The following is a 12500-nucleotide window of genomic DNA, read 5'->3' as shown; positions in this document are numbered from 1 at the left end:
TTGTATTGGGAGTTCTGTTCTCCTCATGATGTCTGAGTTGTACTGTGTTGTGCTGTGTTGTACTGTTGTGCTGTGTTGTATTGTCAGTTTTGTTGTCCTCATGATGTCTGAGTTGTACTGTGTTGTACTGTGTTGTATTGTGAGTTTTGTTGTCCTCATGATGTCTGAGTTGTACTGTGTTGTGCTGTGTTGTACTGTGTTGTATTGTGCTGTACTGTGTTGTATTGTACTGGGTTGTGCTGTGTTGTATGTTGTGCTGTTTTGTATTGTGAGTTTTGTTCTCCTCATGATGTCTGAGTTGTACTGTGTTGTGTTGTGCTGTACTGTGTTGTGTTGTGCTGTACTGTGTTGTATTGTACTGGGTTGTGCTGTGTTGTACTGTTGTACTGTGTTGTATTGTGCTGTACTGGGTTGTATTGTACTGGGTTGTGCTGTGTTGTACTGTTGTGCTGTGTTGTATTGTCAGTTTTGTTGTCCTCATGATGTCTGAGTTGTACTGTGTTGTGCTGTGTTGTACTGTGTTGTGTTGTGCTGTACTGTGTTGTATTGTACTGGGTTGTGCTGTGTTGTATTGTCAGTTTTGTTGTCCTCATGATGTCTGAGTTGTACTGTGTTGTGCTGTGTTGTACTGTGTAGTATTGTGCTGTACTGTGTTGTATTGGGAGTTCTGTTCTCTTCAGGATGTCTGGGTTGTACTGTATTGTATTGTGTTGTACTGTGTAGTATTGTGCTGTACTGTGTTGTATTGTGCTGTATTGTGTTGTATTGGGAGTTCTGTTCTCTTCAGGATGCCTGACCCTGCTTGAAAGCTGTTTCGCTGGCTTTGTTGCAAGCAGGCATATGCCTTCAGGTGTTAATCATTGTGTGGAATAAGCTGTAAGTGTATGTATGTTTCTGTGCGTGTGTGTGGGCGGTTTGCATCTGTGCATGTGTTTCTCTCTTTTTCTCTCTCTGTTTCTCTTTGTCTGTCTCTCTCTGTGTCTCTCTCTATCTCTCTCTCTCTCCCTGAGCACTGAACAGCTGTTTCTCTTTGTCTGTCTCTGTCTCTGTGTCTCTCTCTTTGTCTCTCTCTATCTCTCTCTCTCTCCCTGAGCACTGAAGTACAACAACAGCTTGATAGACTTATGTGTGTTCATCAATCAGTGACCGTGTTAACGCTGATTGACGCCGATTCAGTGAAAATTGTTCCTGTGGTGTCGCAGGGGACAACTACCACAACGCCACGGCTCTGGTGATCACGTTTGTGGTCAACAACCACCGGAAGGAGGCGGACAACGCCAAGGCGGAGGCCTGGGAGAAGGTGTTCATTGAGTTCATGAAGAACTACACCGAGAACCAGCCCAACATGTCCATCGCCTTCTCCTCGGAGGTGAGTTGGGCCTGGCATTCCCCCCTGTGGGGTGGTCTTTCTGAACGGTTTTTTGACTCACTTGTGTAAACAAAGTGAGTCTGTGTTTTAACCCGGTGTTCGGTTGTCTGTGTGTGTGTGTGTGTGTGTGTCCGTGGTAAACTTTAACATTGACATTTTCTCTGCAAATTGTCAGTTGACACCAAATTAGGCATAAAAATAGGAAAAATTCAGCTCTTTCCCAGTCATCTTGTTTAAAACAATATTGCACCTCTGGGATGGGCACAAAAAAAAAAAAAAAAAAAAAAAAAAAAATGAAGCCTAATTATATGCAAACTGAATTTACTGTTATATTTATATTTTTTGTATTCTCTAAACTTGGCACTTCGATCTGATATTCTGACCCAACAACAAGAGCAGATAGTGAAGAAGGGAAATTACTCTGTAATTAATGCTAGGGGACTTAATTCGAATCTGGTTAGGACTTTTTTTTTTTTTAATTTTTTTAACGCGAAGCTTTATAATAACAAATACAGAACACATTTTAATGATTAGATTTTTTTTTAAGTGTATCACAAGTGAGTCTTGAAGGCCTTGCCTCTCTTGTTTTTTTTGCTTTTCTTTTTTTAATTGAATTCTTTAAATTTCTTATCTGTCTTTGCTGCCAGGTTTCTTATGACATGTCTTCAGACATTGAGGATGTGCATTGACAGGCTTCCGAAGCTGAGTACCGTAAAGTTCAGTCTGTAAGCCGCGGCTTTTTCTCCCAGCTTCAACCTCTGCAGCTTATACAGTAATGCGGCTTATTTGAGGATTTTAACGATGCCAGAGTGCCATGTTCTCATCTGTTCTTCTTTCAAAGTGGCACTGCGTGTCGAGTGGGAAACCTGGATGAAAAGTGGTTTGAAAAGTCCTTCACCAAAACTGGCCGTTTACGACAAGCAAGCTTTACATTGGATCCTGACAGCGTGGGGAAAAGTAAAGCAGTCCACTATTAACAATGGATTTTGTAAGGCTGGACTGTGAGCTGCAGCAGACGACAGTGCAAGCGACGAACCAGCAGTGACCTCCACCTTGCATTCATGTTCATCAAATGAAAGCGAGGCTGAAGTCAGTGACAAGATGGCGGAGGAAGCTATGCTGGTTCTTTTCAGCTCCGACACTGAAGACGAAGATTTCGGTGGATTCAGTGAGCAGGACAACGTTGAATAAATGTGACTATCCCTAGATTATGGATCTTATTTTCGTTGTGTTTTTTTTTGTTTTTTTTGTGGCACTAGCAGTATTTTCACTTGCTTTTCTTTGTGTTGTTTCCTCTTGTGTTTATTTCATAACCTGTAGTATTGACAGGTCTGTTGTATCAGTGTGTGTTCCAATACTGGTAATAAGTGCGGCTTATAATCCAGTGCGGCTTATGTGTGTATGAAGTTCAATTTTTTTAAAAATCTAGTGGGTGCGGCTTATATACCAGTGTGCTCAATAGACCAAACTTTACGGTACTCACAACCAGAATGATTTTGCCAACCATTGTTTAGGTAAAAGAGAAAAAAAAGAAGATGTTTTCAAGGAAGGGATCAATATTGTTTTTATATTCTGTGCTGTTTGAATACATCTTGTGATTTGTATGTTGTGTTGTGATTGCCATTCATTTCTGTGTGTCTGTAAATACTGTAGTTGTGTATATGCTGCTGACACCCATGTTGTGTTATGTTGTTGATTTAGCGCTATAGCCTTGGAGTGTTCTTGCAGTCTCAAGTTTTGTTTTGTTTTGAGCTGAAGTGGTCAGGTCTAAGTGCACATGCATGAATTTGATGTGATGTGATGTGATGTGATTTGTGTTGTGATGTATCGTGTTGTGATGTGTTGTGACATGATGTATTGTGATCTGATGTGTTGTGGTGTGATGTATTGTGTTGAGATGTGATGCGATGCGTTGTAATGTGTTGTGTTGTGACGTGACATCTTGTGAGCTGATGTGTTGTGGTGTGATGTATTGTGTTCAGATGTGATGTGTTGTAATGCGTTGTGTTGTGACGTAATGTGTTGTGATCTGATGTGTTGTGAAGGGATGTGTTGTGTTCGTCAGGTCTCTGCACTTGGCTCTTTCAAGTCTGGCCTTAAAACCCACCTCTTCCCAAGATAGAGCCCCCCTCCCCTGCCTCTCCCTTGTCTTCCGTTTCTCCAGCTTTAGAGTTACGCACGCGTGTGAATGACTGGTGCGAAAGCGCTCTTGATTTGTCTCTGCACAAGGTTGAGGGCGATATAAATACTTTTCATCATTGTTATTGTTGTGTTGCAGCGCTCCATCGAGGATGAGCTGGACCGCGAGAGCCGCTCGGACGTGCTGACCATCATCATCAGCTACCTCATCATGTTTGGCTACATCACCCTCTTCCTTGGCCAGTTCTACAGCGTGGATCGCATCCTGGTCAGTGTCTTTGTGCTGTGTTGGGTTGGGTTGGGTTGTATTGGATCACATTGCTTTGCATTGCATTGCATTGTAGAATAGGTCTTAATTACCAAGTGAATCTGGGTCACAGCCTGGATTACACCCTGGTCAGTGTCTTTGTGCTGTGTTGGGTTGGGTTGGGTTGTATTGGATCACATTGCTTTGCATTGCATTGCATTGTAGAATAGGTCTTAATTACCAAGTGAATCTGGGTCACAGCCTGGATTACACCCTGGTCAGTGTCTTTGTGCTGGGTTGGGTTGGGTTGGGTTGGATCGCATCGCATTGCATTGCATTGCATTGCATTGTATTGCATTGTATTTACTAAGTGAATCTGGGTCACAGCCTGGATCACATCCTGGTCAGTGTCTTTGTGCTGTGTTGGGTTGGGTTGGGTTGTGTTGGATCACATTGCTTTGCATTGTATTGTATTGTAGAATAGGTCTTAATTACCAAGTGAATCTGGGTCACAGCCTGGATCACATCCTGGTCAGTGTCGTTGTGCTGTGTTGGGTTGGGTTGGGTTGTGTTGGATCACATTGCTTTGCATTGTATTGTATTGTAGAATAGGTCTTAATTACCAAGTGAATCTGGGTCACAGCGTGGATCACATCCTGGTCAGTGTCGTTGTGCTGTGTTGGGTTGGGTTGGGTTGTGTTGGATCACATTGCTTTGCATTGTATTGTATTGTAGAATAGGTCTTAAGGTGAGACCCCACAGGCAAAAAATGGTAAAAAAGTGTTCACAAACATGTTTTGGGTTTTTTCATTTTTTTGGTAGTTTTATGTGTCTACTTTCATTTCTTGTTGATGAACGTTCCAGAAAATGAATAAATGTGTGAAAATAAAGATCATTTGCAACCCTGGTGTGTCTACTTTTTTGTTGAAAATATGAAAGGTGTGCAATTGTGTCCGTTTTCAAGACTTGGATACAGCTAGAATTATCGTCTGCAATGCGGGAAGTGACCTATCAAAATGAGCGGGAAAGACCGTACTTTCACATGACGTCAGTAGAAACTGTGAAGGCTGCCACCCCTGAGCAAGAAGAGACAAAGACTGACGTGGGTGTTTTCTAATCAGCTTCATCTCCTTGAAGCTCATTGGTCAGTCGCGAAACTTCCGATCGAGAACCGGTTTAGTTGTGAATTGCGCATGCGCATATATGCAAAACAGCTACCTCGGGCGTTTCCGTCGACGTCGGAGATTAACGAAGTTACAACATCCGGACACTTGGTGTAAACATCCGTTGTGTAAACATTCGGTTTTTTTTGGAAAGAGAAAAGAAAACTTTGATCATTTCTACGATAAAAACATGCCAAGAAAGAAACATCACACGCTAAAAACGGCCCATTTTGGTTCTGCATCAAAACGACAAGCTTTAAAGATGCAGAAAATGCGTGAAGCAAAGAAACGAAAGGCTGAAGAAGGTGACGAAGTGTTGGATTCTGACATCGAACATGAGCCGCGTGTTTCCTTAGTTGAAACAGATGACGTTGCTGCTGATTTTCGTGAACAGATTCCAGAGTCAGCCTCATCCAAAAAGATTCGACTTGTGCAGGAGTTCAACCGGAAGACCAACAATTATAACGATCAGGACGTTTTCGGACAGCGCGAGTGGTGCTTATTTGATGTTGGTCAATTGAACAGATTACTGAATGATATGACATGTCCCATGTGTGAAGACTCGTCGGTACAACTCTTCCTCGATGAAAAGATGGGACTTTCAAGAACGGTGGTGCTCAAATGCAAGCAGTGCACATACAGTAAATCTGAGAATTCATCTCCTAGGATTTTTGACAGTGATAGAGGTGATCGGCCCTTTGATGTGAACCAGAGAGCTGTTATGTTTTCCATGGAAGCAGGCGGTGGGTATGCAGTACTCAACAAATTCTGTGCCATTTTTGGTATGCCTAATATGAGTGAGAACACATACCAACGTATCCACAAAGTGGCATGCAGTGTTTCTCGTGACACTTGTGACATTCTTCAGAGGAATGTGCACACAATTGTGAAAGACACCTATAATGAACTGCACCCAAGAGAACTTGATGCTGTTGAAAATTTCTATCATGAGGATGCTGAGTTAGGCTGTTGGGAAATTGATGATGGCATCCCTTGGATTGATGTAACTTTTGATGGGACATGGCAGCGCCGTGGCTTTGTTTCACATTATGGTGTGGGAGCTGTGATTGAGGTGATCACTGGATTTGTGATAGACTGGCATGTGTTGTCCACATATTGCCATATGTGCAAACTGAAAGAAAATGAAAACTTGTCGGAGGCTCAGTGGAATGAGTGGATGGATGAGCATGAAGCAGAGTGCCAGCGCAACCACCATGCTTCAGCCAAGGCGATGGAGAGAGATGCTGCATTGTTTCTGTGGAACAACTCTGTGGAGAGGACCGGCTTTCGCTACAGGTATGTTTTGTTTATCAATATAAGAATATTTGCTCGCTCTCTCTCTCTCTCTCTCTCTCTCTCTCTCTGTGTGTGTGTGTGTGTGTGAATAAATGTTCATGTGCCTACAAATTGTTTGAGTTTGGGCGGGGTGGTAACTTATTGCTTGTAATAGCAAAACTAAAATGTGTGTGTGTGTATGTGTGTACTCATGCTCACACAGAATCAACAGGATGATGCTTTCATGCAGTTTTTTTGTTAGTTTCCTTCTTTTATTTTGACATCATTTTATATTTAGTCTCTTAACAATACTGTTTTAGGACAATGCTGTCTGATGGAGACTCCGCAGCCTTCAGTGCCGTGGAGAGGGCCAAGCCGTACGGGGACAACCGCCTGGTCACCAAGCTGGAGTGCACAAACCATGTGCATAAGCGGATTGGAACTGCCCTACGAAAATTTGCCAAGGAAGAAAAACTGGGTGGCAAAGGATCTGGACGTCTCACTTTGCCTAAATGCAAAAGACTCCAGAACTACTTCCGAGGAGCCATATTAGACCCCTGCAACAAAACTGAAGACGACCTGCGCAATGCTGTTTGGGCAACGCTGTTCCACAGTGCATCAACAGATGAAGACCCCCATCACTTCAGGTGTCCACATGGCCCAGACAGCTGGTGCTTTTTCAACAAAGCTCTTTCTCTTGGTCAGCAACCTGGACCACATGCAGAAAATCTTGGCACAGCTGTGTCAAGAGAGGTGTTCAGCAAACTGGTGCCTCTCTACAAAAGAATGACCTCGTCACACCTACTAAAGAGAATCATGCACAAAAAGACACAAAATGTAAATGAATCATTTCATTCATTGCTGTGGACAATTCTCCCAAAGAACCGTTTCTTTGGTAAACGTCGTGTGGAAGCAGCCGTTGCAAATGCTGTGGGGAAATTCAACCAGGGGAATACCCATCTGACAGAAATGATGAACATGTTCAGCATGGATGTTAATGAACATACTTTGGCCATTGTCAGACAGCAGGACAACACCAGACTGAAGAAAGCCGAGGCATCATCCCAGGAACAGTTTGTAATACACCGGCGTCGACAGCGTCTGCAGAATCAAGCTGCACAGGCTGAACAACAGGCTGAAGAAGGCCCTGTTTATGGCCCTGGGTTACTTGCAGATGAATGAAGACCTTTCTGCAGTCATCTGACACTTGACTGAAGTTGAAAATATCAATGAAAATTCAGTAGGTAATGTTTCTTTAGTAGAGAAAACTTCAAAATCTTTATCGCCTTTTTTCTCAAATTCTGCTTTTTCACTGATAGTCATCACCTTGGGACATTGATATCTCAGCAATGAAAAGAGATAGAGTAATAATTCTTTTTTTTCCTTGTAGAATAATCATTTTGCTGTAAACCTAAATGAGGATTTCCTCTTTGAAAATGTTGGTGAATTTATTTTTGTACTTGAATTATCATTGTGGTAGTCCTAATTCTGATAAATTTCATTACTGTCATTATCTCATGTTTGTAGGTTTCATAATTCTTGCGCTTCAAAAAGCCTCCTTACTGTCATAGATAAAGGGATAGTAAACATTACATACAAGAAATGGTGCTTCTACAGTAATTTTTATGGTATGTATCGTGTTCTAATGAAACGTATGATTTCTTAACGTTTTACGTAATTTTGTGTCATTTTGGACAGTAAATCACCTTCACATCTTTCAGTATGCTAAAATTGTCTTGTTTTCTTGTTTTTACTATCATACAGATATAAAAAACCCAAAACATAAGAAAATAACTGGATATAAATTTTACCTGTGGGGTCTCACCTTAATTACCAAGTGAATCTGGGTCACAGCCTGGATCACATCCTGGTCAGTGTCGTTGTGCTGTGTTGGGTTGGGTTGGGTTGTGTTGGATCACATTGCTTTGCATTGTATTGTATTGTAGAATAGGTCTTAATTACCAAGTGAATCTGGGTCACAGCGTGGATCACATCCTGGTCAGTGTCGTTGTGCTGTGTTGGGTTGGGTTGGGTTGTGTTGGATCACATTGCTTTGCATTGTATTGTATTGTAGAATAGGTCTTAATTACCAAGTGAATCTGGGTCACAGCCTGGATCACATCCTGGTCAGTGTCGTTGTGCTGTGTTGGGTTGGGTTGGATCACGTTGCATTGCATTGCATTGTATTGCATTGCATTACATTGTAATTACCAAGTGAATCTGGGTCACAGCCTGGATTGCATCCTGGTCAGTTGTCTCTGTGCTGTGTTGGGTTGGGTTGGATTGTAGAAATAAGTCTTTATTGAAAGACCAAGTGAACCGGGGTCACAAGGAATATTGGGGGGCATAGTGCATAAAAAAGGTACAAACATAAATCCATAATCATCATACGCAATAACGGATACAGTAGAATTTTTAGTATTTTACTAGTGTTGTGAAGTGTATTGTACTACAGATTTCTCTGTGCTGTGGGCTGTTTCACATGTTTTAAGTGCATGTTGATTGTCTCATCCAAATGACTAGCACCAGACCACTGCTCAAGTTCTAGGGGAAGGGGGAGTGAGAATCCCTGTCCGTATATGGGACTCAGAACCCTTGGACTATGTCTTCTATTTCCATTAGGTCGCTCTACCTTAGGTGATAGACCGTGACATGGTCTGTCGTGTATGTGAGAATAGGAAATACAGAAAGAATGCAAAAAAATGTTTTATTGTCACAAAACCTTAGGGTTTATAGGACACAATAAAACACAAACATGGTAATGAAAAGAAACATTTGTAGACAAGTTTCGTCAGCCTTGGCTGTAAAAGTGTAATTTTTTTAATAAAATGAGCTTGCTTGGCTTGGCATTTGGATGACATATGTATGCGTGTATGTGTATGTGTGTGTGTGTTTGCGCGCGCGTGTGCATGTGTGTGCGTGTGTGACTACAGATCGACTCGAAGATCACGGTGGGCATTGGTGGGGTGGTGATCGTGCTGCTGTCGGTGGCGGCCAGTCTGGGCTTCTTCAGCCTGGTGGGTCAGCCGGCCACCCTCATCATCATCGAGGTCGTCCCCTTCCTGGTGCTGGCTGTGGGCGTCGACAACATCTTCATCCTGGTGCAGACGCTGCAGGTCAGGGTTGTGTGTGTGTGTGTGTGTGTGTGTGTGTTATGTGTGTGTGTGTGTGTGTAGGTGGATGGATGGTGTGTGTATCAGGGGGCAGGGGAGGGTGTTTTGTGGCGTGGGTGGGTGGTTGGGTGAGGGGGATATGTGTGTGGATGGTAGACAGTATCCTCATCCTGGTGCAGACACTGCAGTGTGGGTGTGTTTGTGTGTGGTGTGGGGTGGGGTGGGGGTGTGTGTGGTGTGGGGTGGGGTGGGGTGGGGGGGCTTTAACAACATTTTCAACCTGGTGCAGATATGGCAGGTCAGGCTATGTGTGTGTTGTGTGTGTGTGGTGTGAGTGTGGTGTGTGCATGAGATGGTGATAGTTGAGGGTGGGCGAGTGGTTGTTGGTGGGTGGATAGGGGTGTGTGTATGTAGGGTGTGGTGTGGTGTATGTGTGTGTGTGTGTGTGTGTGTGTGTGTGTGTGTGTGTAGAGGGTGGGTTGGGGGTGTCTGTGGTGTGGGGGTGATAGTGTGGGTGAGGGTGTGTGTGTGTGTGTGTGGGTGTGGATGTGGACAATATCTTCATCCTGGTGCAGACCTTTGCAGGTCAGGGCTCTGCATGTAGGTGGAGGGGTGATGTGGGTGGGGTGTGTGTAGGGGGTGTGGGCGGGGGGCATGGATGTGTGTATGTGGGTGTGGATGTGTGTGTTTGTGGATGTGGATAATTACATATTTTCCCCCTGTTCTTAAGAATCAGGCTGTTCCTCCCTGTAGCTCCCAGTCTTGTGAGGGGTTGGCAGAGTGTGTTCACAGGTAAGTGCTGCCAAGTGGCGTGCCTGGTGGCTGTGTACGGCAGTCAAGAAAGCAAACTACTGCTGTCCTTCCCGACTGTCTGGGCTAGAATTTGATGCTGGTAGAGAGTGCCCTGCCCATGTTACATCCCCACCCTCTTGGCGAGGATGGCGCTGGGACGGTCCCCCCCCCCCCCTCCCCCCCAAATGGTAACTGGGTTTCCAAGGCTGCAGCACTTCAGTCTTGCCTCCTAGTTTGAGAATCCTAGCCCTTCATGTAAGGCTAAGCTGTAAACAAATTTCCCATTGCAGTAGAGAGATCATTGATCATGAAGCTTTTTTTTTTGACTCACTTGTGTAAACAAAGTGTCTATGTTTTAACCCAGTGTTCGGTTGTCTGTGTGTGTGTCTGTGTCTGTGTGTCTGTGGTAAACTTTAACATTGACATTTTCTCTGCAAATACTTTGTCAGTTGACACCAAATTAGGCATAAAAATAGGAAAAATTCAGTTCTTTCCAGTCATCTTGCTTAAAACAATATTGCACCTCTGGGATGGGCACAAAAAATAAATAATAAAGCCTAATTATATGCAAACTGCATTTACTGTTATATTTATATTTTTTGTATTCTCTAAACTTGGCACTTTGATCTGATATTCTGACCCAACAACAAGAGGAGTGATTATTATCATTTTTTGTTCAAACAGGAACTTCTTTTGCTAAGCATGGAAGTTTTATTTATTTTGCAAACGTTTTGGTGTAGATAGTAAAAAAGGGAAATTACTCTGTAATTATGCTAGGGGACTTAATTTGCTTTAAACTGATCTTTCTCACCTTAAATATTATATTTTGAAATTATACTCAATACATAAAAAGCTTGTGTGTTTTACTCTCAGTCACAAGTGAGTCTTGAAGGCCTTGCCTCTCTTGTTTTGTTTGTTTTGTGGCCGTGTGTTATTCAGGAAGCATGTTCACCCTGCTCCCCACTCAGAGCGTCCTGTGCAGTGCTGTGACGGGGAGGAGTGGTGTCCAAACGGCCGCCATGACCACCGTGTGTGTATGTGGTTTTTTTTTTCTTTCAGCGGGACGAGCGAAAGCCCAGTGAAAGCCTGGAGGATCAGATCGGGCGAGTGTTGGGCAAGGCCGGTCCCAGCATGCTGCTCACGAGTATCTCCGAGTCGGTGGCTTTCTTCCTGGGTGAGTGAGAGGCTGTGTTGGCCTTCCACTGGTTCCTGCCTTTGCTTTCAGTGTGTGTGAAATTGCGCATAGTCTGATGGCGATATGAAGTCAGTTATACACAATGATGTAAAGTCAGTTATACACAGTGATGTAAAGTCAGTTATACAGAATGATAAAAAGTCATTCAGTTGTGCACAGTGATATAAACTCACAATGATTTAAAGTCACTATATATGATGATCCAAAGTCAGCTATCCACAGTGATATGAGTGGAGTGATGGCCTAGAGGTAACGCGTCCGCCTAGGAAGCGAGAGAATCTGAGCGCGCTGGTTCCAATCACGGCTCAGCTGCCGATATTTTCTCCCCCTCCACTAGACCTTGAGTGCTGGTCTAGACGCTAGTCATTCGGATGAGGTGATAAACAGAGGTCCCATGTGCAGCATGCACTTAGCGCACGTAAAAGAACCCATGGCAACAAAAGGGTTGTTCCTGGCAAAATTCTGTAGAAAAATCGACTACAATAGGAAAAACAAAAACAAAAAAACCCCAAAAACCAAAACTGCATGCAGGAAAAAATAATATAAAAACGGGTGGTACTGTAGTGTAGTGACGCGCTCTCCCTGGGGAGAGCAGCCCGAATTTCACACAGAGAAATCTGTTGTGATAAAAAGAAATACAAATAAAGCTGATTGTCCGCAATATGAATTTAGTTATACACAGTGATACAAAGTCAGTTACACACAATTATATAAACTCAGAATGACATAAACTAAGTCATACACAATGATGTGAAACAGAATAATGATATAAAGCCAGTTATTCACAATGACATAAAGTTTGTGTATGTGTGTTGTGTATGTGTGTGTGTGTGCGTGTGTCTGTGTGTGTGTGTGTGTGCGGCTGTGTGTGTGTGTCTGTGTGTGTGTCTGTGTGTCGGTGTTTGGAGTGTGTTTATAAACAGTGTTGTGTGTGTGCACGCATCCAGAATCAGCCTCTTCTCCCATAATGAGGACACACACCGACAGATAAGCCTGCCTGCCTACTCATCCGTCGGACCGACGGGAGACTCCCATCATGTGTGTGTGTGTGTGTGTGTATATGTATATATATGTGTGTGTATGTTATATGTGTGTATGTATCTCTCTCTCGCTATATATATATATAATATATATATATATATCTATATATATATCTATATGTGTGTGTGTATGTTTGTGTGTGAACAGGGGCCCTGACAGACATGCC

The 12500-nt window shown here is 43.2% G+C and overlaps 2 protein-coding genes across 2 annotated transcripts in view; both read left to right on the top strand.

Annotated features, from left to right (window-relative positions):
• The window catches only part of LOC143291289 (NPC intracellular cholesterol transporter 1-like), a 62856-nt gene that overhangs the window by 26423 nt on the left and 23933 nt on the right, over positions 1-12500 (top strand). Inside the window, exons 11-15 of the mRNA XM_076601135.1 lie at positions 1203-1369; positions 3648-3776; positions 9127-9309; positions 11158-11272; positions 12482-12500. The exon at positions 12482-12500 is cut by the window's right edge and continues 109 nt beyond it. Of these exons, the coding sequence (XP_076457250.1) occupies positions 1203-1369; positions 3648-3776; positions 9127-9309; positions 11158-11272; positions 12482-12500 (613 nt within the window). The remainder of the gene's footprint in view (positions 1-1202; positions 1370-3647; positions 3777-9126; positions 9310-11157; positions 11273-12481) is intronic.
• On the top strand, positions 4563-7998 carry LOC143290962 (uncharacterized). Its single transcript, XM_076600544.1, has 2 exons — positions 4563-6214; positions 6514-7998. The coding sequence occupies exons 1-2, from the start codon at positions 4959-4961 to the stop codon at positions 7373-7375; spliced, it is 2118 nt and encodes a 705-aa protein (XP_076456659.1). The 5' UTR covers positions 4563-4958; the 3' UTR covers positions 7376-7998.

This window comes from Babylonia areolata, chromosome 16, assembly GCF_041734735.1.
Source record: "Babylonia areolata isolate BAREFJ2019XMU chromosome 16, ASM4173473v1, whole genome shotgun sequence".
In the NCBI taxonomy this organism is placed as follows: domain Eukaryota; kingdom Metazoa; phylum Mollusca; class Gastropoda; order Neogastropoda; family Buccinidae; genus Babylonia; species Babylonia areolata.
This window is presented reverse-complemented; position numbering and strand designations above follow the sequence as displayed.

Excerpts from the sequence above, each read along its gene's own strand:
- LOC143290962 (XM_076600544.1), top strand. The coding sequence starts at position 4,959 with ATGCAAAACAGCTACCTCGGGCGTTTCCGTCGACGTCGGAGATTAACG. Across the intron at positions 6,215-6,513 it reads AGGACCGGCTTTCGCTACAG|GACAATGCTGTCTGATGGAG; the intron begins GTATGTTTTGTT and ends ATACTGTTTTAG.